Source organism: Macrotis lagotis, chromosome 2 (genome assembly GCF_037893015.1).
Source record: "Macrotis lagotis isolate mMagLag1 chromosome 2, bilby.v1.9.chrom.fasta, whole genome shotgun sequence".
NCBI lineage: Eukaryota > Metazoa > Chordata > Mammalia > Peramelemorphia > Peramelidae > Macrotis > Macrotis lagotis.
In genome coordinates this window covers 158,325,578-158,348,908 of record NC_133659.1, presented here as the reverse complement: position 1 = coordinate 158,348,908, position 23,331 = coordinate 158,325,578, and the positions used below count along the sequence as shown (strand labels likewise).

Below are 23,331 nucleotides of genomic sequence, written 5' to 3'. Positions count from 1 at the left end.
GAACCTTGCTCCAGCAGGCAGGTGGCCTCTCCCTCCTGCATCTTTAGTCTTTGATCATCCATCCATCATTGGCCCCCTCCGATCAGCCTTGCAAATATACCTTTGCCCCTTCCAGTCCATCTCTCTCCTTCCCTTCACTGCTAAACTTGTAGAAAAAACCTGGCTAGCCAGTCTTCCTTCCTAGACATTCCCTTTAACCTCTTGTTATCTGGTTTCTTCTCCTACTGATGCTGTATCTACTTTTTAAAAATTGTTTCAATAAATGAAGGATAAAGAGACAGGGTTCCAAAATAAACAACTTCATTTCTCAATAACGTGACCAGGAAATTGCCATGATTGCATTAGCAGAATAGAAGCACATGAAAGGGGCTGATTTATAAGAATCTGTTCTTAAAATAGTCCATTCTGGCTTGAGCCAACTATTTTATTTGGGGGCATTTTTGATTTCAGGGCATCTTGTTCTGAGTCAAGATTCCTCCTTCTTAAGATGGGATTTTCCATTACTGGACAAAGTGAGGTTCCCCACATCCTCTTAGCCTAGGATGTTCCAGTTTCCAGTTGGTTAGTTGCTTATTGAACTGTTTCCCCTATGCACAGAGGACATACACTCATTCCTGGGTCCTTTCTTCACCCACCTTGGAGCAAAATGGCTGTGTGGACACTTCAACGTCTCCTTTTCTGGGAAGGTATGGTGAGTTTGGGGGCAGGGAGAAGGATCAAGAGTTGTGACCAGGAATCTTAATTTTATCCGACTATAGGTATTCCCACCAATCAAAGTTGAAGCAACTGTGAGGTTGTATCAGAAGGGCCAAGGAAGGACTGAAGGAAGATGGGGTAGAACCAGCAAAGTCAAGCTGATGTCAAGGTTTAATTGCAAAGTAGCACTAAGAAAAAACACTAATGGAGAAGTATTGGGCATCTCATGAGAGGGTTCCAGGAGCACTATTTGGAATCAATGGTAATAGAACTTCATGGTGACCCTTGGACAGAGATGGTATAAAAGCACTGGGAACATCTGGACAGCTCAAAAATATTTTATTTCAAAGGACAGTTAGGACAAAAGGTTCAAACCTACCCAGAGGGCAAGAAGGGCATTTGCCTAGTGTTGAGGAAATATTGATTTCTGTGTTGGGGTAAGAAGTGAATATAGTATGGAAGGGATCACCAATCCAATCCCATCTTCCAAGGCAAAAACAAAAACAAAAATTCTGCTGACTGTGGACATGCTCTAGTTCTGATTCTCTAGTACCTTTGGCTCCTCAAGGCTCAAGATCTCAGATGGATTATTATAATTTCCCCTAAATGCATCCATCCACCATACTTTTTTCTTTCTGTAAAGGGTACTTCCATTTTTTCAGGCACTTGTGTTCATAACCTAGGTTTTTTTTTTCATCCGCTCTTCTCCCACCACATCCAATCAATTACCAGGTCTTCTCCATTACACTTCCACATCTCTCACAATCTGTTTGCTTATCTCCACTCACACAGCCACTACCCTGGCTCATACCCTTATCTCTCACCCAGACTTTGGCAATAGCCTTCTAATTGGTCTCCCTGCTTCTTAGCATCTCTCTACTTCAATATATTTTTTGCCCACAGCTGTCAAATTGATATTCTTAAAACATTGATTTGACCAGGTCATCCCATACTAAAAAATATTCATGGTGCCTTATTACATCTGGAATAAAATGCAAAATCCCTAACCTGTCTGGAATATAAAATCCTTCACAGTCAGGGTTCTGCCTACCTTCTTTTTTTAAATTTTTTTCTGCCTACCTTCTTTAATCTCATTTCATATTATTACCCTTCATTCACACTCTGTTCCTGATCACCTATGTCTGGAACATTCTTGATTCCTTCAAAACACAGTTCATATTTTATCACCTTTATGAATAATAACAACAAAATTATTATTTATAGCTCTGTGTAGTTAACATGTGAGTAAGGAGGCATGGGAGTGTGTATTAGTAATAGTAAGAATAGCTAAAACTCACATAGTGCCTACTAAGTGTAAGTACCTTACAGAAATTATCTTTGATCTTCACAAAAACCTAAGAGGTAGTTGCTCTTATTATCCCCATTTACAGTTGAAGAAACTGAGACATGCCCAGTCCACACAGCTAATGAATATCTGACATAGGATTTGAACTCAGGTCTTTCTGATCCCAGGTCTAGCATTCTTATTCACGATGACACCTTATTGCCTCATTGGGGTTAGAGAGGTTTCTGTAAAGGGGTCAGGATGTCACCTAAGGCCAGTGGGGTTTTCTAGTTTCCTGTAGCGTGACAGTGAAAACATAAGACTAGCCTTCTTAACCAAAACCTCCAATATTTGTAAAGTTTATAGAATCGAAATGATTAGTGACCCACAGTTCCTCTTTCATCTCCAGGGTACCAAAACTTCCTTCTTTAACAGAATCAGAATTTGCACAACTTTACAGAGAAAAGGGAACTATTGACATGTTTCTGAGTTCTCCTTTTAAAAAAAATCTTGGTAAGATGTTTTGTTTTTGCATAGTTATAATGGCATGTTTAGAAGCAATATTTAGATAGAGGGCTAGGCAACTTACTAGACTGCAATCTGCCTTGGTGGAAGGAGTTTCTATGCTAGAAGTTCCCCACAGTGAAGCTCAAAGTATCATAGATTTAGAGCTGGGAAAGACTTTAGATGCATTCTAGTCCAACCTCCTGATCTTAGGAAGCTGAGACTCACAGTATTAAAAGAATGTGCCCAAGATCACACACAGAGTTATGAAGAACTTTGGCACATTGTGAGGAATAATAGCATGACTTTGGAAACAATAAAATGTTTAGCTAACCTTAAAATTCTCTACCAATATGAACTGTTAATACACTATCTTCTTAAAATACTTCAAAAAAATCACTGCTTTCCTCTGTGTGGGTAACCTACTACACATTAGTACATAGTCTTCATGCCTTTACTAACCATCCCTCCCCAGAAATTTCTAATGACAAGCTTCTTCAACTTTATTGAATGATAAATAGCCTGTTTTCAGATTTGTAATGTAAACTTTTGCAGTTTGGAAACATCTTCTTTGAGCTTGTGACTCATTGGCATAGACTTAGGTGATCCAGAGTCCTCATCACAGCACCATAGACCTTAGAAGAAAATCATAGAATAATTCATAGACTCAAAGTATGATTTTAGAGCTGAAAGGAACATTAAAGCCACTAAGTCCAACTCCTTCATATAACAAATGAGGAAACATGAGACTCAGAGAAATTAAATGACTTTCCCAGGGCTACATAGCTACTAAGTATCAGAGGTAGGATTCAAACCCAGCTCTTCCTAAAGTCAAGGTCATCATTCTATTCAGTAGAGTAAAATCATTTACCAATGCCTATTTGACCTCATTTGTAAAAAGACCATTCATTTCTTTTGATCACTTTAATTTGTATTTGTTAGTTCTCCATGTACTTTGGATAAGTTATAATGGCAGTTTGTATTTTCCTCGGGCTGTTGCTTCCCTTTCATCTTTATGCTATTCCATTTTGTTGAGCAAAACTTTTTCCCTTTAAATTTTCCTATATTCCAATTCTCCTGGTAAAGTCCTACTTCAGTGCTTCATGTTGATGTATAAGTGACCCCTCAATGTTAAAGTTTAAGCCAATGGAGCAAAAACTTTGGCAACTCCTGACAGATGGAAAGACTTTGGAAATGTACGTAGTTATTGCCTACATTATACATATATATATATATATATATATATATATATATATATATATATATATAGATACCATTATGAACCCACTCTTGCTATGTTCCTGCCAATGTTACCAATGACTTACTTTGTACATATATAATATATATATATATATATATATATATATATATATATACACATACCATTATGTACCCACTCTTGTTATGTTCCAATCATTGTTACCAATGACTTACTTTGACCAAAACCGGGAGGAATTCTTTTTCATGGAGTCAAAGCACCATAGATTTAGAGATGGTTGGGACTTTAGATACCATCTAGTCCATCTGGTCTGTGTGCATATGTAATATTTTACAAATGAGGACAAAGAAGCCTGGAAAAATTAAGTGACTAACCAAAGGACATGCAGATAATCAGTGCAAGAACTAGACTTTGAATTCAGGTCCTATTATTCCAAATTCATCATTCTTTACACTGCACCATCTTTAAATTTTTCTTTTTTAAAAAATATTATTTAAATGGTTTATTTATTTAAATTTAAATATTTAAAGATATTCTTTAAATTATTTATTTTCTAAAAAATGATTGAATTTTTAAAGTTGGGAGCATGGAGTAGGGTAGAATACATTATTGCTGAAATCAGACAACTCACAGTGAGAGTCAGAATTTGAGAATCAGGAGATGGTAGAATTGACGGTTCTAATCAATTCTCAGTTATTCACATGTGACACATCTACATTGTAGTTTATCCATAGCAAGTGGTTAATTTAGACTGGTTTCTTAACTTGGCTCACAGACAGTTGATGTTTGCTTAGACAATCTAAGTTCCATTTGCTTTTAGCCAGAGACAAATAGATTAGGACTCCTTACTGCAGAATGATAAGAGCTAAAAAGAGAGATGACTGACTGCTAAGGGAGAACATAGATGTGCTTAATACATCCTATATAACAAGCAGACAACCTTAAAATCCCAAAGAAGAGAGTTTAAGGAAAAATAAACAGATGATCTTGGACCATCTCTGGGCCTCAGATTTCCTTATTTATAAAATGAATGAGTTGGATTGAGTAATCATGAATCCCTTTCCAACTCTAAATCCTATTATCTCCAGGTGCTCCTTATGTGCCCTTAGAATTCGGTGAGTATAGTTACAGTACTTGTTATCCTAGTTGAGTTTTCTTAGTCCACCAACTGGAAAATATAACTAGATTCCAGAAAAGTTTAGATTAGAGGTAGTCCATCTTTCAGGGATGGCTCGTCAAACTTTTATTTACTCCCTGAAAGAAGGTAAAACGTTTCTGTTCTTAAAGCAGAAACTCCATTTCAAAAATGCAATTATTTTCTGGTAGGAGTCATGTCTTAAATCTTTATCATAGGATTTATAGTTAAAAAAGATACTTTGTCCAATGACCTTATTTGGCAGTTATAACAGATATATCTAAGAATTATGGAGATGTATACATGCATTGTTCTCTTGAGTATATTTGGCCAGAGGTTCTTGGTTGGTCTCTTAGACCCTATGAAGTTTGAGGGCTTTGAGGGTGGAAGAGTGCAAAGTATATTTCTTAATACATGGTCCTGGCTCTTGCTAAATAGAATGTGCCCCTTGAGACTACTGTTTGACTACTTACTTGCTTCCTGAGAAAAGAATAAGGATGTGTGCCAAAGAGGACTGGTCACTGAACCAGCAAGAGTTGGCCATTTGAAAGCCTTTAAAGAAGAAACAACTTCCTTTCTTGTTCTGTCTTCTCATCTTTCAAATATCTGGTTTGGGGTTCCGACATCTCTTCCTTTACCTTCCAGTAATGGCAAGGGTATACTGGAGCCAGTTCCAAACACTTGGCTAAGGGATTGATAAATTTTCAGTATGAGCATTTACACCTTGAAATTGGAAAATGCTACAAATCAGGGCCTGTTTTGTTGATTGTCTAGAATTTAAAAGTGTTCATATGTAGATTAAATTTAAAAGTATGCAACTATAGTATACCCCTGTACTCTATAAGCATTTGTCAGGCTCAAATGAAATGCAGAAGTCTCAGGTAATGAAGTTATCACCAGACTAAAGGCCTGGTGACTATAGGTCAATAATAATGAATGACTTTTATCTAGCACTTGAAAGTTTATAAAGTAATTTATATCTATTGTCTCATTTGATCCTCACAACTACCCTGGGAAGTACAGATGGAGAAACTGGAAAAAATAAGGTGAACAAGATAAATTACTTACTCAGCATCACACAACTAGTAAGTATTGGAGGTTAGATTTGAATTCAGGTCTTCCAAGGGCCAAGATTCTTTCCATTATGCCACTGAGTAACCCCTCAAAAACACAAGCTCAAAGTCACATACACATTTACACATACAAATGATACATACAAGTACACTCAAATATATTTATACACACATACACACTCACATGTTCATAAATATACTTATACCCATACATTCATATACCAATACTCTATACCAGATACCTATACTCACATACTCAAGCACATACATACACACAACCAAGAAGTAGTAATATGACTTACATATCTCATAGATGGATTTACAGTCAGAACATCTAGATTCAAATCCTAGGTGTGTTGTTTCGCTTCTCTAGACCTCATCACTTCCAGCTGATACTATATTCTAATTTTCTTTCAAATCTATCCAATCTGGAATTTTTGGATTTTATTCACTCCCCTCTCTCTTAAAGCATTATGAAATTTAAAGCCAGTGGGTTCCTTAAGAATTATCTAATTCCCTAATTTTTTAGATAAGGAAACTGGGGCTCAGCAAGGAAAGTCCAAGGTCACAAAGAAAGTCAGTTGCAATATTAAAGTTGTGATATTCCCTTCTTATCTTCTCATACTACCCTCCAAAACTTATTATTACAAACTTATTAAGAGCAGGGTAGGTGTCATATCTATCTGCTTTTGATACATAGTAGGCCTCTACTTAATACTTGTTAAATTGAATTAAATAGTCAGAGGCCCTGGACATAGTTCAGGAGCCAGGTCTCCTAAGTATGGGGAACACCACCATTTTCTAACATTGAACCAGATGGGTAATCACTGGGCATTATGGGTCTGGAGAAAACTTAGAGATTCTTGAAGGGAGACCTCTTCCACTGTAGGTCTGATTGAAAATTCAACTGAGTAACAGAGGTGAGAGAGCTCAGACTTGGTGGGGATGGGGGATAGAAACACATAGTAAGGAGCCAGTAGCCATGTCATTCAGAGCACAACCTGGGTAAGCAGCAAGTCTGGTCCCCTCTATCCTTTGTTGTCAACACTCCATGCCAATATCACTAATATTAGGGATTGCCTCATTTTTTTTTTCCTATTTAAATTCTGAATATTTATCCCAGACTTTGTCCCACAGTGCTAATAGATGAAATTCATTCATTAATATAAGACTTTCCCTTCTTAGCAATATTAATTGCTATAATTAATTATTATAAGCTATATAAAGAGATATTCTTTGGAATGATATATACATATATATATATACATATGTTTTGCTGGTGGGGGACAGATTGTATTCTGTTCATCAGATAAATGACCAGTTGATTGAGTGCTGAACTTAGAGTCAGGAAGACCTGAGTTGGAATCTTTACATACCATGTGATCCTGGGCAAGTCTCTTAATCTTTTCTCAATTTCATTTTCCTCATGGGTAAAATGGACATGATAATTATACCTGCTTCAAAGGGTTGTTCTGAGAATTAACTTAGCACATGTAAACTGCTTTGCAAACAATTCTTAAATTTCCACATAAATGCTATTTATCATCATCATTATCTATTATGTACCTCATTATGGTTCAATGGATAAAGCAGCAGACCTGGAGTCAGGAAGACCTCAGCAAGTCACTTAACTTCTGTGTGCCTCAGTTTCCTCATCTGTAAAATGGGAATAATGACACACCCAAATCCAAGGGTTATTGGGAGGATCAAATTGAGACAATATTAGAAAGCACTTTTTGAAAGTCTTAGTGTGTTATATAAGTGCTACCTATAATCTATCTATTATCTATTATTATTTCTTGAAATCAAGGCTATATCTCATCTGTACTAAAATAAAGTCAGCTGTGCTGTAGCAAAAATCCAAATCAAAAGCACTGTATTTAGAATCAGAAAACCCACATTTAAGTCTTAGATCTGGCACCTGTATACTGTGATTATGGACAAGACACCTCTGGCCCAAAGCTTCCTTACTTGTAAAATGGGGGAAGGTCAAGTTTGATGAGTTCCAAGATTTCCTCTGCTCTAAGGTTCTATGATCCTGAGGGAGAGAGAGGGGACGCCTCCCAACTTGATGATATTGTTCTTCACTCCAGTGTTGCTACCAGCCGTCTGGGCCCAGCTGCATGGCATCGTGGGGGGCTCTGCATTACTGGAGGCAGAAGTGTCCCCTGGTTTCCGAGTCCGTGAGGCCATTTGGAGGTCCCTGTGGCCCTCAGAGAGGATTGTGGCTACATTCTTCCGTGGAGCACCGGAGATCCTGTATAACTCACGGTTCCTGGGCAGGACCCAGCTGCACAGCAACCTCAGCCTAGAGATCCAGCTGCTGGAGTCAGGGGACAGCGGCAACTTTTCACTGCTGCTGGTGGATACCAGGGGTCAGACTGAAAGTCATACCTTCCGGCTCACAGTGTATGGTAAGTGGAGACCACCTTTGGCCCTGGCAGCTCTCCATCCTTCCCTAGCTGGGGTCAATACCTCAGAGAGTGATGTGAGGATCAAATGAGATATACAGAGCTTTGTGGTGAGTCTAAAAGCATGTATTAAATGCCTACTATGTGCCAGGCTCTATATTAAGAGTTGGGGAAGTTAAAAGAAACCTTAATAATAATATTAATAATAAACCATATTTATTAAATAAAACTTGAATTTTAAATTAATTATTATTTATTAATTAAATTAATGATTTTAATTGTATTGATAAACCTTGAAGACCTACATAAATGTATCATTATTAATTATAACTATTTTATGAATATTATTATTATTCTAAAGCAAAAGGGATAGAAATTTCTAAGTTCCAATTCTAGCCACCTCTGAATGAGTTATTCACTGTCATATATACAACTGCCCTTCAGAAATTCAGATGACATTCTGGTTTCTTGAAACATCTCATTGCCTTTAGTCCTTTCTCTATAGCCTCTTTTATTCTTCATGGCCTTTTTTAGGGGGCTTCAACTTCATCAGGAGAGGGGACAGAATGAGCTCAGAATTTTCAGTCTCACCTGGGATGGAGAACAAGGACTGGGGGTAGGCAAATAGCTCAGGGGCAGCATACAGTTGCTAAGAGGATATGAGGAGGAGCTTTTTTTTAAATTTTTTTTGTATGGTAACAAAAAAGCAGAATCAAACAAAACAAATCCATATGGTAGCCTTGGGTGAGAATAATGATTTCATTCTGCCCCACGAGTCTATAATTCCTCTATCAAGATATACATCCCATCTTTCATCATCAGTTAATAATCACTTTATAATATTTCTTTTTATAAATCATATACTTATATTCCTAGAAAATACTCTTCTTTGTGGGTCATTTGTATTTATTTTGTGGTGAGTCCTCACAGAACTCAAAAGTTTTGATGCATAGTATCTGACAGGAGACAAAATTTTCAAACCTTTTCTGAGAGGCACAAATGCTGGGAAAGAAGAGCCAATGGCTTCTCTTTCTTTCAATACACAAAGACAGATCTCAGTTATGCTGTAAGGAGGTCAAGAAGAAACATAAATAACCCACAATCAATGATGCCACAAAACTTTCAGATTTAGGTTCCTTCATTGGGTCAGAGGGTAAGGAGAGGTAAAACAAGGCTGAAAATTGATCACATGAAACATCTGAATGGTGTATTTAGATAAATTGCCAACTCATTGCTTTCATATATACAGTGGCTAAAACTCGGCAGGCAAGACTGCCCAGTGAAGTCCCTAGGCGATCTGCTTAGAGATTAGATAACAATGATTTATAATTAGCTTCTTAATTGTTTGAATTTCAGAGGGCATTTCTCAAGTCCTTGAAGTGTTTAAAAGCAGTTTGTTCTCTCTGATATCTTCAAAGGATCTTAGATTTAGAGCTGGAAGGGACATTAAAGGCAAAACTCTCATATTACAGATGAGGAAATTGGGAAGTAGGGAGATCAAATGACTTGTCAAACATCATTTAGCCAATAAGTATCTGAGACAGCTCTTGAATTCAGGTCTTACTGATTTCAGGTTTATACTCTATTCACTGAGCTACCTAGTTGCCCTTGATGTAGGTAGAAAGCATCAGAAATGGCAGTATGTAATAAAATTTGAACCATGGAAGGCAGCAGGGTAAAGTGGAAAGGGTCTTGGCCCCGAAGTTAAAGCACCTGGGTTCAAATTCAACCTCTGAAGCTCAGTACCTATGGGACCTTGAGCAGGACACTTAACATTCCCAGGTTTCAATTTCCTCCTCTGTAAAATGAAGGGAGTTGGGTTGGATGACCTCCAAAACCCCTTACATTTCCAAAGCTGTGATCCTAGAAACTTCATGTTTCACTGCCTATTCAAAGAGTTGGTTGTGAAGGGCTTAAGCCTATATAAAGGTAAGTTCAAATGGGGCATGGAGAGAATACATCCATGATGTCAGTGGTGTAGGAAACAGTCTGAAAAGGATACTTCCTCTTTTCTATGCAAGCAGCACCAAGGTAGTCTCACAAAATTATCTAGACTACCAAGAGGTTAAATCACTTTGCCTGGGATCACAGAGTCTTGGTGTATGAGAGGGAAGGATTGAAGAGCAGGAAAGATTGGCATCTGCTTGGCACATAATAGGTTTTCTCTTCCTTCCTTCCTTGTACATCAGGGGTGGTTCAGTAGTGCTTAGCTAGGCAAAGGGGAGACAGAGTCAAAATCACACTGTCCCCTCTATATGATTGTGTCCAATGTAATTAATGACATGTGTAATCTTAGCTCCTTGCTGTGTTCTGTTCCCAGAAGTGGTATCAAGACCCTCAGTACAAGTTTTCATTGCTGTGGCAGGTGACATCCAGCCACCCAGAACGTGCCAAGTCTTCCTGTCCTGTGTGGTTCCTAATAACAGCGAAGTGACCTACAGCTGGCAGCGAGAGGGTGCAGCTGAGCTTAGGGACCCCCATCAGGATATGCTCTTCCATAGTCAGGTGCTGAGAATCTCCCTGGGTCCAGGGGACAAAGATACTGTCTACTCTTGCATTGTGTCCAACCCTGTCAGCTGGGACTCGGTGGCCGTCACCCCCTGGGAAAGTTGCCTTCAGAATTCTGGTATGCCACATGGTCAGACCAATCTTTTGGGCCCCAACCTTTGGAAGCTCCATTCACCCCAAATAATTCATGATTTGATAAAGGGCAGGTGGAGATAAGAAGAAAGAAAAAGGTAATGGACAGTTCCCTGAGGCTAAAAAAGCACACACAAAGAAACCCACAATTCTGTAAAGAGATTTCCACAAGTATACCTTCTCATGGCCAAGAGAAAAAAACTATTCCATCTACTCTTACTTCTATACCACCTGACTTCCCTTTTATAACTTCTTGGCCCTTGTAACCCTGTTTTTTAATGATTTTGTAAATTTTGTTTTACCTGAGTAAAAACATTGGTGTGGGAAGGGGAAAAAAGCTTTTCTCCCATAGTATAATCAATCCTGGATTAATAAAATCCCTTAAATATAATAATGGTTCATATTTCCATAGCTCTTGAGTATTTTCCCCCCATCTACACAATGAGGGAGAGATTTTTTTCCAACTTTCTTTTTCTATATGACAGAAGTTATCAGAGTAGAGAAAAATTAAATGGTTCATCTAGGGTCTCAAAGCTAGTGACTCTAAAACTTGACTCCAAATTCAGTGTTCTTTTCACCTGAGTTTCATAAAATAGGGATAAGAGTTGAGAATGGGGGGGGGGGGGGGTTTGTACAGTTTTGAATGCTCTATTAGTTTTTATGTGGAAAAAGGTGAATTTTGCTCCTTACTCTACTGACCCTAGAGAAAACCTTGACCTGAGCCCCAAAAACAGGTTTCCCAAGCTCTTTCCACTAAATTAAGTAGCTCTGTGACAAGTTAGTATTTTGCTCTTAAATTTATAGGAGTGTGAACATCATGTGTGAACAGGTGCTAAAGTGCAGAATGCATGCTAATATAAGCATTTTAAGGTTTGGCATGACATAGTGGAAAGAGCACTCATTGACTTGGGAGTCAGAAAACCTGAGCAGAGTAGGATCACCTATAAGCCTACTTGATTTCTCTAAACCCCAGTTATCTCATCTGCAAAATGGGAGCAATATTTGTATTACCTATTTCACAGAGAGGTTGTAAAGAAGGTGCTCTCTAAACCTCTAAGTATATAGGTGCCTTTGTGTGAGTTCTTTGCTCTTTTTTAAACAGAGGTCCTTGTTTCATCTCTATCCTCAGGGATTATGCCTAGGTTCCTAAGAGAAAGGAAGAGACATAGAAAGGAAATAGGACCTGTAAGAAGTTTTGAGGGAAGGGAAGGTAGTTTATTTGGCCCCACGGAAGGGTTAACAGCTTCAAGTACTCAGTGTCTACCTCTGACCTAACCCTGAACTTTGCTTGTCCAGGACCTGGGGATAAATCCTACAAAGACATCCTACTAGTGACATTGCCCATCTCCCTGATCTTGCTGCTGGTTGGGATCCTCTCCATATGGCACTGTGCCTGTTCCTCAGGTAAGATTCCTTGATGTTGCTGCAGAGGTAGGAAGGGGACAAGACAGGGAGATTAAACCACTTGCATTATTGTCTGTAAAGATTTAAAGTATGTGTTATGCTAATCCACTTTAGCTTTTGTAGGATTTACAGACTAGAAAGAAGGGTCAGCCTGGTATAGAATAACTAAATCTTGGATCATAAGAACAAGAGGAGACTTTAGGAATCACCCATCTCAACTCTTTTATTTTACAAATGAGGAAACTGAGATCCTGGGATATAAAGTTAGATCTTGCCCAAGGTCAGATAAATATTTACAAATTAGAGCCAGGATTGAAACCCCCAAATGATACTGACTCCTACACCACACTGCCCATTCATGCCTCCTCATCCTTTGCAATGTTTGTCTATGCTTTTCCCTTATCTCTCCTTTGAGGAATTGAACTGAATTGAGAAACAGCCTAGAGCAGCCCTTTCTCTGGTTCTTGTAGTAAATCATGGACGCCATTGCAGCTTTCTGACTTTCTATCCATCAGTTGTCTCTCACGTTTGATTTACATGGCCTGTCTACTTCCTTTTTTGGTCATGTATGTCCTTGATTATATATTTTATGCCTCTACTAACACTGCACAGAAGTTTAACTAACTTAGAAAATCTTTTGCAGGGCTAAAACAGACATTTCAAATCCATTTATATCCTTACCAAAAACAGATCATGAATTCCAGGGGAAAGCATAGCATCATAGAGTGAAGGTTACAGAATCTAGGTTTCTTCTGGAGTGAATGGTATCACTAAAAGAACACTAGGCTAGGTATTGTAAAAACTTGGTACTAATCCAAACTCCATCATTAATTTAGACAAGTCACCATTGTGTCTCCATTTTTTTATCTGTAAAATGAAGGCAGGGTTTTCTTAAGGATTTTTAACCTGGGGGAACATAAAATTGTTGTCTCTCTCTCTCTCTCTCTTTATATACATACATACATATATATATATATATATACATATATATATATTGTGTGTGTGTATATAAAATTAAGGAATGTATGTCATTATAAAGAAAACCAATTATATTAAAATACAATTATCAAAATAACTGTATTTTAATATAATTGCTTTCTTTCATAATCCCCTATATTTCACACATTCTAAAACAGTATTTTAAGAAAGAAGATGATGGAAGCATCCACAGACTTCCAAAGGGGTCCATCACATCAAAAAAGTTAAGAATTTCCAAGTTAGAGAATGATCTCAATGGGATCCAAGAGCGACAGAAATTAAATCTTGAGATTAACTTCTCATTCCTGAATGTTAAGGAACAGGAAGGAGGGCAGGAAAGGTATGAAATACATTCTTTAGGGATTCTTAAGCATGAGAGATATAGTCTTCTGAGATAATTTGGGAAAAGGCTGCCCAGAACCAAATAACACAAAGAAGGTCTTCCTAGTCTAATGAGGCTGAGATTTACAGAGATTTATATACTTTTTCCAGTAAAAATAAGCTCCTTTTGTTGTTGTCATTAGTCCTTTATTTTCAAAGAGAACCAGTGACATCATGGGGTGATACCTTGATTTGTGCATAAATTGGGTTTAAGTGAGGTAGAGTAGCACAAAGCCACCAGCCTCACTTTCTCTTCCAGAGTCACTGAACAACCTTAAGGACCAGGGATATATTCATTTTTATTTCAGAATGTCCACTACCTAACAAGATATTTGTCATTTAACAAATGTTTGTTGAAATAAATTTTATCAAAATCTGTGCTTTGTCTTTTATTCCTTGTCAGATAAAAAGAGAAGAAACAACTCTTCCAATAGAGTGACCACAGAGAGAGAGACACCACTGGTGTAGTTCAACTGTCAAGAATACTGGTGACTCCACCAATACAGGGCAGCTGAGTCCTCACTTAACCCATGGTGACTTGGGGAATGGCCAGGCACTTATATACCACCCCTAATATCTTCACCTTTCACAAGACATTCTTTCAGGCCCTGGGATACTGGTAGTGGACAATTCATCCTAGAGCCTCTGAACTCCTTCATGATATAGGCCAGTGGAGCAGATTATCAAGGGAAGAAGGTGTTGGCTCATCTTTCCAAATGGCATAACACCATCAATGCCTTCCTCCCAAGCATTTTGAGGAAGAAGTTCAGAGGGAAGTTGCTAGAAGAACCAGAAGACTTTGCAGAAGTATTGTGTGTGTGTGACCCCAGGGACCAAAGATCATATAGACACATACTGTTGGGAGCATTATCTCCATGGCCACTGTTGATTATGGCATTGACCACTTAGGCACCACCAAAACTAGCAATAACTATCCTAGATACAACAAGCACTTATTGATTGATTGATGTGCACAGGCTCTCAAAAGCCTGGAAAATTAGACAGGGCCTCTAAAAACAAAGACTGTGAAGCCAAGATGTATTTGAATAAAAAGAGAAACTGTGGTTCCCCCTTTCTTGCCTTCCACCTTTAACCCTAGCCCTGGACTTCCTCCAAGTTTTGCTATTTCCTGATCCTCTTAACTTCTCCTTTTCTAAGAAGATGAGGAAAAAATGAAGGGAGGGAAGTTAGCTGTGTGACCTTGGGCAAGTCCTACATTCTCTGGGTCTCAATTTCCTCATCTATAAAATGAGTGTTTTGGATTAGATGAATTCTAAAGCTACTATCTAGCTTGAACATTCAATGATCTTATGATTCCCTATTCTTGCCTGGAGATAGTTTACTTCAAGGAACCTGGTAGAGACAACCAGAACAACCAATAACCAATAGCCAGTTATCTGTACTGAACCTGACACCTACTTAAAAAGGTCCCTAAGATGATCCTTTGTGGATAAATCATCAGAAAAAGAAACTGAGGTCCAAAAACTCAATTTACTCCCCTAATTCCTAAAAAAAGCACTTTGACAATATCTTCGATTTATATAAGCTCTGACATAGAGTGATGCCAATGTTGGAGAGACATAAGAGATGTTACAAAGGTAGAATAGATAGGACTTAACAGATTTGGATATGGGAAGATGAGATAATGAGGAATTGAGGCTGATTCTTAGATTATGAGTCTGGTTGACTAGAATGATGATAGTACCCTCAAAAGTGTTAGAGAAATTAGGGAGAGGGCACTGTTGGGGGTAGGAGAGGGATGAAAAATAATGTGTTCAGTTGGGATCACCAGTTGGAGATGTCCACTACATAGTTGGAGATTCAAGAATAGAGATCAAAAAAGATTAGTGTGGATAAATAGATCTGAGAATCATGTGCATAGAGTGATCAGTAAACCCATAAGAGTTAATAAGGTCACCAAGTGAAACAGGATCGAGGAAGAAGAAAAGAAGGCCCAGGATAGATTCTTGGGGGACCTATATCGTTAGTAGGGATAACCCGGAAAAAGATTCAGCAAAAATAAAATTAAGAAAGTCATACAGGAAGGAGGAAAACCAGGAGAGAACTGTCTTGAAAACCTGGAGAGAAGAGAATGATCAACAATGTCAAAGGCTTCAAAGAAGTCAACAAGGATGAGGATTGAGAAAAGGTCATTGTATTTGGCAAGAGATCAGTAGTGCCTTTGGAAAGACCATTTTCCATTGCATGATGAAATAGGAAGCCAGTACATAGTGTTAAGAAAGGAGGAGGAAAAGAAATGAGGATATTGATTACAGGTGGCCTTCTCAAGGAGTTTCAAAAGGGAGGGAAAATATAGGATGTTACGAGAGGTGGGTCAAATGAGGGTTTCTTAAAGGGTCAGGGAGATCTGGATACCTTTTTAGGCATCAGGAAAGCAATCAGGAGATGTGGCGAGATTAAAAGTAAGTGAGAAAGTATACATGAGAGTGGAGAAGATGGGATAAAATAGGATCACTTCTGTAAGTAGATGGATTGGTGTTGCCAAGAAAAAGCCCATCTTCCCTTCTCCCACTCATCTCAGCAGGGAGGCTTCTCAGGATCTGCATAGCAACATTCTAACCAGGTAATACTTCCCCTTACCCATCTCTATGGAAACTTGCTTGCTTCTATATGTGTGACTCTGCAAATAGTTTCTTAGTCATTTTATGGGACACTTTGAAAAGATTTGATCAACTCCATACCTAATAGTTAATTTCTAAAAGGGTTCTATAGCTTATTAGTCCCAGGAATATTTGGATTTTAACAGAGAATGGCTGAAGGAAGGAGACTCCAAACAAGAATTTTCAGGCATTCAAAAAATAGGACAATTATTTTGAAGTGGATTTCACCCTTGGAGCTTAGAGTCCTAAGTTATGCTCCAAATTAGGAAGTTATACAGGCAAAGTAAGCATCCATGCATTTTCACAACCCCACCTCTAGCTTTGCCTTTCCATGGAATAATAGTATCTCTGAACAGAGAGGGGACTTTCCCAACAACTAAGTTAACTTTTAATGATCTCACATGGGTGAATTTTCTCCCATACTTTCCTAACATTTTTATTGACAGTTAACTCCTGCTCAAGAAGAGCTGTTTTCATTATTTGGTTTCCTGATATACCTTGTGCCAGGTCTGTTGACAGCAACCATTCCAACTTAGTTATATATTTTCTTTTCAGCACTGCTCATCCTATCATCAGTGGTAGTAGAAAATCAATGCTGGGAAAGCTGTTCACTTTCAAACCTATTTGCTGCCATTCCACTCTGTCCTGGGTTATTAGATACACCTCAAGTAAATACACCTCAAGTGTAATTACAATTAGAAAGTAATAGAAACAAATTTTTAAAACTGGGACTTCTGATTCTCAGAGATAGACCTGAGTTCAAATGTAACTTCAGATACTTAAGTCACTTAACCTTTGTTTATCTCAATTTCCTTAACCAAAACATGGGGATCATAACAACACCCACCTCCCAGCATTATTGTGAGGATTAAGAGAGAAAATTTGTAAAATGCTAACACAGTGCTTAACCCATAGTTTATACTTAAGAAATATTCTATCCTTTTTTCTTTGTATCCTTCCTTCTTCCTTCTTTCCTTCCTTCTCAATATGATGCAAGATTAAGGAAAACTTCCTGTATATGGAAACTGTAGGTAGAAGTGAAGTTACTTGTTGAAGGTCATATAACTAGTAAGGAACCAAGATAGGAACACAGGTCTCTTGATTTCTAGTATTCTTTCTACTACTCCAAAACAAAAACATAATTTGGCTTCTCCAGGCAATGAAGTCTCTAGAGGCTTCTTTTTATCTTAGATATACTGAGATGTGTTGGAGTTCCCTATATTGAATTCCCTGATGCCAACCTAGAAAAAACTCTGACTGGGGAACTCATTACGCATAAAAGTAAACCATTCTGTTTTTAAACAACTAGAATATTTTTCTATCTAGCCAGTCCAAATATGCCTCTAACTTCCACCCACTGACTCCAACTACACTCTTTGAGATGTAATCTGCCTCCTAGGGAATTGGGTTGGATGTGGGGAAAATAGAATTCCCACGGAATCCAGAAAAATATCTTTATTTTCTGGTAAATGCTTGGAATAGTCCCTATTTACTCTCATCTTCTAGGGAATCCTTTCTCTCTCCCTGTTAATTACCTCAGTTATTAATTACTTCCTTTGTATAACAGTGGAAAGTGGGAAGAAAAAAAAAGAATTTGCCAACCTTTTCTTTGGAGGAGAATAAAGTTCTACATAATAGGTTTTTCTATCTTTTAAAGTGTATAGTAGGGGTGGCTAGGTGGCGCAGTGGATAAAGCACTGGCCCTGGAGTCAGGAGTACCGGGGTTCAAATCTGGTCTCAGACACTTCATAATTACCTAGCTGTGTGGCCTTGGGCAAGCCATTTAACCCCGTTTACCTTATGAAAACCTAAAAAAATAAATAAAATAAAGTGTATAGTAGGTTTACCTGTTACTAGGAAGTATCTTCCATTTTCTCTTGTACTCCTTGTTCTGGTTTCTTCTTAAATCTTAAATGCTTAGTTTATAATTTCTAGTTTATAGTGACTGGAATCTCCTCTCCTCTCGGACCCCTCTTGGATTCTTTCTTGAGTTCTCCTGATGCTTTCTCAGAAGACCACCCTGATGATGCCTAGGAGAACAATAAGAAAATATTTTTCTAAGAGAAATTGGCCAATTTATCCACTCTGCACCTCAGCTCAACTCCTTATGACCAGTTTATGGTCCTTTTACTAGATTCCATCTTGCCCCCGAATTGCCAAATGCCTTTCCCTCCATTCCTTTTTGGCTTTCTTTTGTCTTTCCTCATTAGAAAAGGGCAAGAACTGTCTATCTTTTTCATATTTGTATCTCCAGAACTCAGCACAAAAAAATTTATGATTACAAAAATTAGATACAAAAAATCAGGAGTTTAATGAATATTTATTTACTGATTGTCAGCTCATTCCTTCTTAGAATATAGCAGACTCTTCAAAGTAGAAAGGGAGTTTAAAGGTAAACCACTAATATGTTTAAGTTTTACTAGTGTTTCTATATGGCAATAAGTGAAACATCACTTTCTCTGAAGAATTAAAGCTAAGCATCACCAGAGGGCAAAGAAACTGCACATGGCAGACCAATGAAGAATAAGGATTGTATGACAGAAAGAGAATATGGGCCATGAAAAGGGAGCTGATACACCACTGGTACCATATATTTCTTTCATTACTCTTCTTTCTTCTTGTTTATTATAAATTCTGATCTTAGCTCTGACAAATTGATAATCTGACTATACAGACAAGTGATTCTCCTATCCAAAATAAGTGTGTTCTTGTACATCAAAATGTAGTTACTTCCATTCTTTGTGATATTATCTGGTGCTCACTGTATCAAACACCTACTGATTCTATTTAAAATAATTGAAGAAATTTTTTTAAAAGAAAACATTCAATATGGAGAGATGAGAGACATTTGAATCTTTCATTTCTCTCATTTCTTTTTTTTTTTGGTACTATATATTCCCAAATATTTTCTCCCACATTGAAAATTTACATTGAAATAAACCAGCATCAGGATGTATGCTGATTTGACTCGGAGGGCTCAATAAGTTGTTCATAAAATTTCTATAAGCAACTAATGTTGTGAAATCTGTGATGATTTTCAAGTTGAGCTTTTTGCAAATATTTCTCATTTGTACAACAATGCATGATGGCCAAATGTTCCATGAAATAATGGGTTTTGTAGCTTTGGGGTATAAGATAAAACATGTACTGCCAATTCCTCTCTTTATCTCTCTAAAGTTGTGAGCCAGTCCTTCCATTTAGCAGCAAATCCCTTCTTTTTTAGTTTAATTTATAAGAAAATGTCAAGACTGATATGATTCATCTCTTCCAGCAATATGTCCACTCATCATTCATTGAACAGAAATTTCACCTTTAGAGTACCAACAGTCAAATTAAAATTTGTTGATGATCTAAAGACTCTACGATTCTTAGCACTCTTTGCTCCCTTTCTCACCACTTGACAAGTTACTGCCTAAGCAAAAGGGATGAGGGACATTTTTCATTTTTCTGATTCATGAGTGGCCATGGCCAAAGCAGATGTATCACTAGCTGGCCAGCCTACTAGTGATGTGCCTTTCTGAGATTAACTAGGCTGGTCCACAGAAAACAGATGGTCTATTCCTGGAGTCATACTTGAGGCCTTTCCATCATGGTAGAATTTGCCAGAGCTTGTGCTTAGCTGGCATAGACTTTGAAAACATGACTGCCACAGTGAGGATTGAAAGTAGGACTTTTATGGAGGCTGAAAGCCAGGGTGGATATTAGAGCCAGCTCATACTGACTGTCTGAGAACTGCCTGATAAATTTTCAGTATGAGAATTTACACCTCAGAAACTGGCAAATGCTACAAATCTGGGCTTGATTTATTATTTTGTTGGTTGTCTCGACTTAATAAGATGATACAGAAAATATTAATAATACAGATTAAACAAAAATATGTCATACATGCATTTTTTCAGAGAAGCTGTTGTTAAACATTTTCCAGCACTCAACAGTTAAAGCCCTATATAAAAACTCTTTTTTATCAAGTATAATTCCTTCAAGGTCAGAGGGCTCAAGGCCATATCTTCCAAAGCAGATGGGCAATCTTGGAATTTTATGCAGAGGAAGGGGAAGAGAGCCAGGAGCAGATAACTGAGAGTTATCTCAGTTGAGTGTAGCTGCTTTTTCAGGCATTAGTTTACCTCTGGGAAAGCACTGAGTTCTCAGGATGGTTTTTTTTTCCAGTCCCTGAGCCAGGCTTTAAATCTCTACCTACTCTGCCACTACTCAGATTCTTCAGGTCCTACTCCCTCCTAATGGGAGTGAAGTCATTCCAATTCAGTCTAGCAGGATGAATGAGAAAAGTCATAGAATCTGTTAGAAAGGATCCCATCAAGTCTAATCCCAAACGTGAATGAACATCTTTCCCGACATAGCAAATCATTCCACTTTGGGATAGTACTAATTGCTCAGAGACTTTTTCTACCCTTGACTCTATCCAAAATCTGCCTCTCTATAACTTCCACAGGATAAATCTAATCCTTCTTCTAATCTAAAAATAATCTATGACTGTCCTTCAGCTCAAAGATAACTATCATGTTCCTTCTAAGACGTCTTTTCTCCAGACTAAACATCTTGCTCTTTTCCTACATTGATCCTCTCCTTTTGTTGTTCAAGGATATATAATTCTTAAGTGACTCCCTACTGGCTACTATATTTGATCACTCTTTAATATTGCCTTTATGGTCCTTCTGTCCATTATTCTCATTTCATTTTGATGGTCCAGCTATTCTAATTTTCCATGACTCTTCCAAGACAAGGAAAAATTTAAACTCTAGGGAGGGATTCTTAACCTGGCATCTGTATACTTTTTAAAAACTGTTTTGATAATTGTGTTTCAATATAATTGGTTTCTGTTGTAAGCCTGTGTATTTTATTTTATGCATGCAAAGATTTTCTTCTGAGAAGAGTTTCATAACCTTTGCCAGAGTATCAAAGGGGTTCACAATATAAAAAAAAATATTAAGAGCTCTTGTTCACATCAGAACAGAATATGTGTTTCCCTAACTTTAGAAGCCCTTACATCAGACCTCAGTTTCTTCTATCATCTATAAATATCTGAAGCTCTAATTTAGGAGAACAATCTTTGATTTTAATCTCAGAGCTCAGGTCCTGTTGTCTAATCTCCTAACCCCCTTTCACTTTCCCACTTGCTTCCTTGTATGGGTGCCTTGGTTCCACTATTTATTTCTTCTTTCCTATCACTCCTCCCTTGGCTAAATTAATTTTTATTTGATAAAGTTTAATTCACAAAGAGAAAAAGAGATAATATACAAGGGCAGCATGCAAAGGATAAAAGGGGCAAGTAATAAAAATAAATCTACTCTTCATAGACTGGTTGACTTCCAAGACTTTAGTCTAGTCAACCTAGTTACTATAGAGCCATCAAGCTCCCATAGCCCCACCCTTGGGTGCCCCACTCTTATCTAATGAATGACCTCATCCCATGCTATAGCTAAGACTGATTGATCTTCAGTATCATTCCCTATATTTTCTATTTCTGTATCCTTTTAAAGTCTTCCAAGCTAGGTTTCTATCCTCACTCCTTGGAAAGTGGCATCCTCACAATTTTCTAGTCTTTATGTTCTTCACTCAAAGGTGTTCTTAAGGCTGATGAAATCTACTGGCATGAATCCCAAGTCTCAAAGTTGTGAAGAACTCAGCTCATAAGAGGGAGGTGATGAGGTACTTCACAAGAGGTGCTTTCACTGCCTTGGTTATGGCTCTATAACTCTGAACCCATAGTAGACCAGAGTGCAGTGAGGAAAAGTGAGGATCATGAGAAAGCATGGTGGGGTTGGGAGGCAGAGATGGAAAAAGGTTTTGTTCAACTTGATGCCCATCTCCAATAAACAATGCCTCCATTTCCCAGAGAATAGAAATACCGTTATCAAAAGTGTTGAATTTGGAATCAGAAGGCCTAGATACTCCAACACGCTCTGATGCTCCCCAATCTATATGACCTTGAGCCAGTAACTTGATTTCTTTGAGTCTCAGTTTTCTCGTCTGCAAAATAAAGAAATTTGGCAAGATGACCTCTAAATTTCTCTCAAGATCTAGATCTTTGAAAACATTTTCCTCTCAAATGCACCATAGGCTGCTTCAGAGGAGTGTTTGTTGTTGGTCAGTCATTTTTCAGTCATGTCTGGTTCTTCATTATCCCATTTGAGATTTTCTTGGCAGAGATAGTGGAACAATTTGCCAGTTCCTTCCCCAGTTCATTTTAAAGATGAGGAAACTTAGGAAAACAGGGTTAAGTGACTTGTCCAAGGTCACCCAGCTAGTACATATATCAAATCAGATTTTTAAGTTGGAAAATGAGTCTTCCTGACTACAAGCCCTTCTATCCACTGAACCAAATAGCTACCCTGTCCTCATAGCAGCACAGTGGAAAGAAGATTGGATTTGGACTCAGATTTGGGTTTAAAAACTCCCTGTCTGACACCTAGTTTCTGTGGAATTCAGTACAAGTCTCTTCAAATCTTACCTCCCTTGACCTTACTCTGTTTATCTGTAAAATGAGAGGATTGGATCAAATGGTCTCTGGGGTCCTTCAAGCTCAAAATCTACAATCGTAAGATCACATGAACCCCACAAGGTAGGTGATAGACATATTTCTTCCGTTTTAGAAATAAAAAAACCGAAGTTCTGAAAGTTAAGTTATTTGACTAGAGTAGAGCAATTAGTAACTATCTGAGGCAGGATTTACCCCACCTCCCACCCAGACTTCAGGTCCATCACCAGTCTTCACCATTCCAGCATCTCTAAGATCATTTCTAAATCTGGAATGATTAAGCACTTGCCTTGACTGGTATGAAAAGAATTCATACTAAGGGCAAATGTTCAACTAAATAAAGTGTAAAATATCCTCCAGTTATAGAAGTCTATGATCCCATGAATTTTTAATACTGTTCCTATCCTTTGACAAAGTGTCAGGAACTTGGGTTTTCAATATCCTTCCTCACCAGGGCCTTCAAAGAAATGCTCTTCCAAATGTACTTT

General features: G+C 37.9%; 1 protein-coding gene across 1 annotated transcript; it reads left to right on the top strand.

The window, feature by feature from the left end:
- The first annotated feature begins 403 nt into the window (after window positions 1-403).
- SLAMF8 (SLAM family member 8) lies at window positions 404-16,390 on the top strand. Its single transcript, XM_074223125.1, has 5 exons — window positions 404-686; window positions 8,006-8,326; window positions 10,644-10,949; window positions 12,260-12,367; window positions 14,130-16,390. Exons 1-5 carry the CDS (start codon window positions 590-592, stop codon window positions 14,192-14,194), a joined length of 897 nt encoding a protein of 298 aa, XP_074079226.1. The 5' UTR covers window positions 404-589; the 3' UTR covers window positions 14,195-16,390.
- The last annotated feature ends 6,941 nt before the right edge of the window (window positions 16,391-23,331 follow it).

Excerpts from the sequence above, each read along its gene's own strand:
- SLAMF8 (XM_074223125.1), top strand. The coding sequence starts at position 590 with ATGCACAGAGGACATACACTCATTCCTGGGTCCTTTCTTCACCCACCT. Across the intron at positions 8,327-10,643 it reads CTTCCGGCTCACAGTGTATG|AAGTGGTATCAAGACCCTCA; the intron begins GTAAGTGGAGAC and ends TTCTGTTCCCAG. Across the intron at positions 10,950-12,259 it reads AAGTTGCCTTCAGAATTCTG|GACCTGGGGATAAATCCTAC; the intron begins GTATGCCACATG and ends TTGCTTGTCCAG.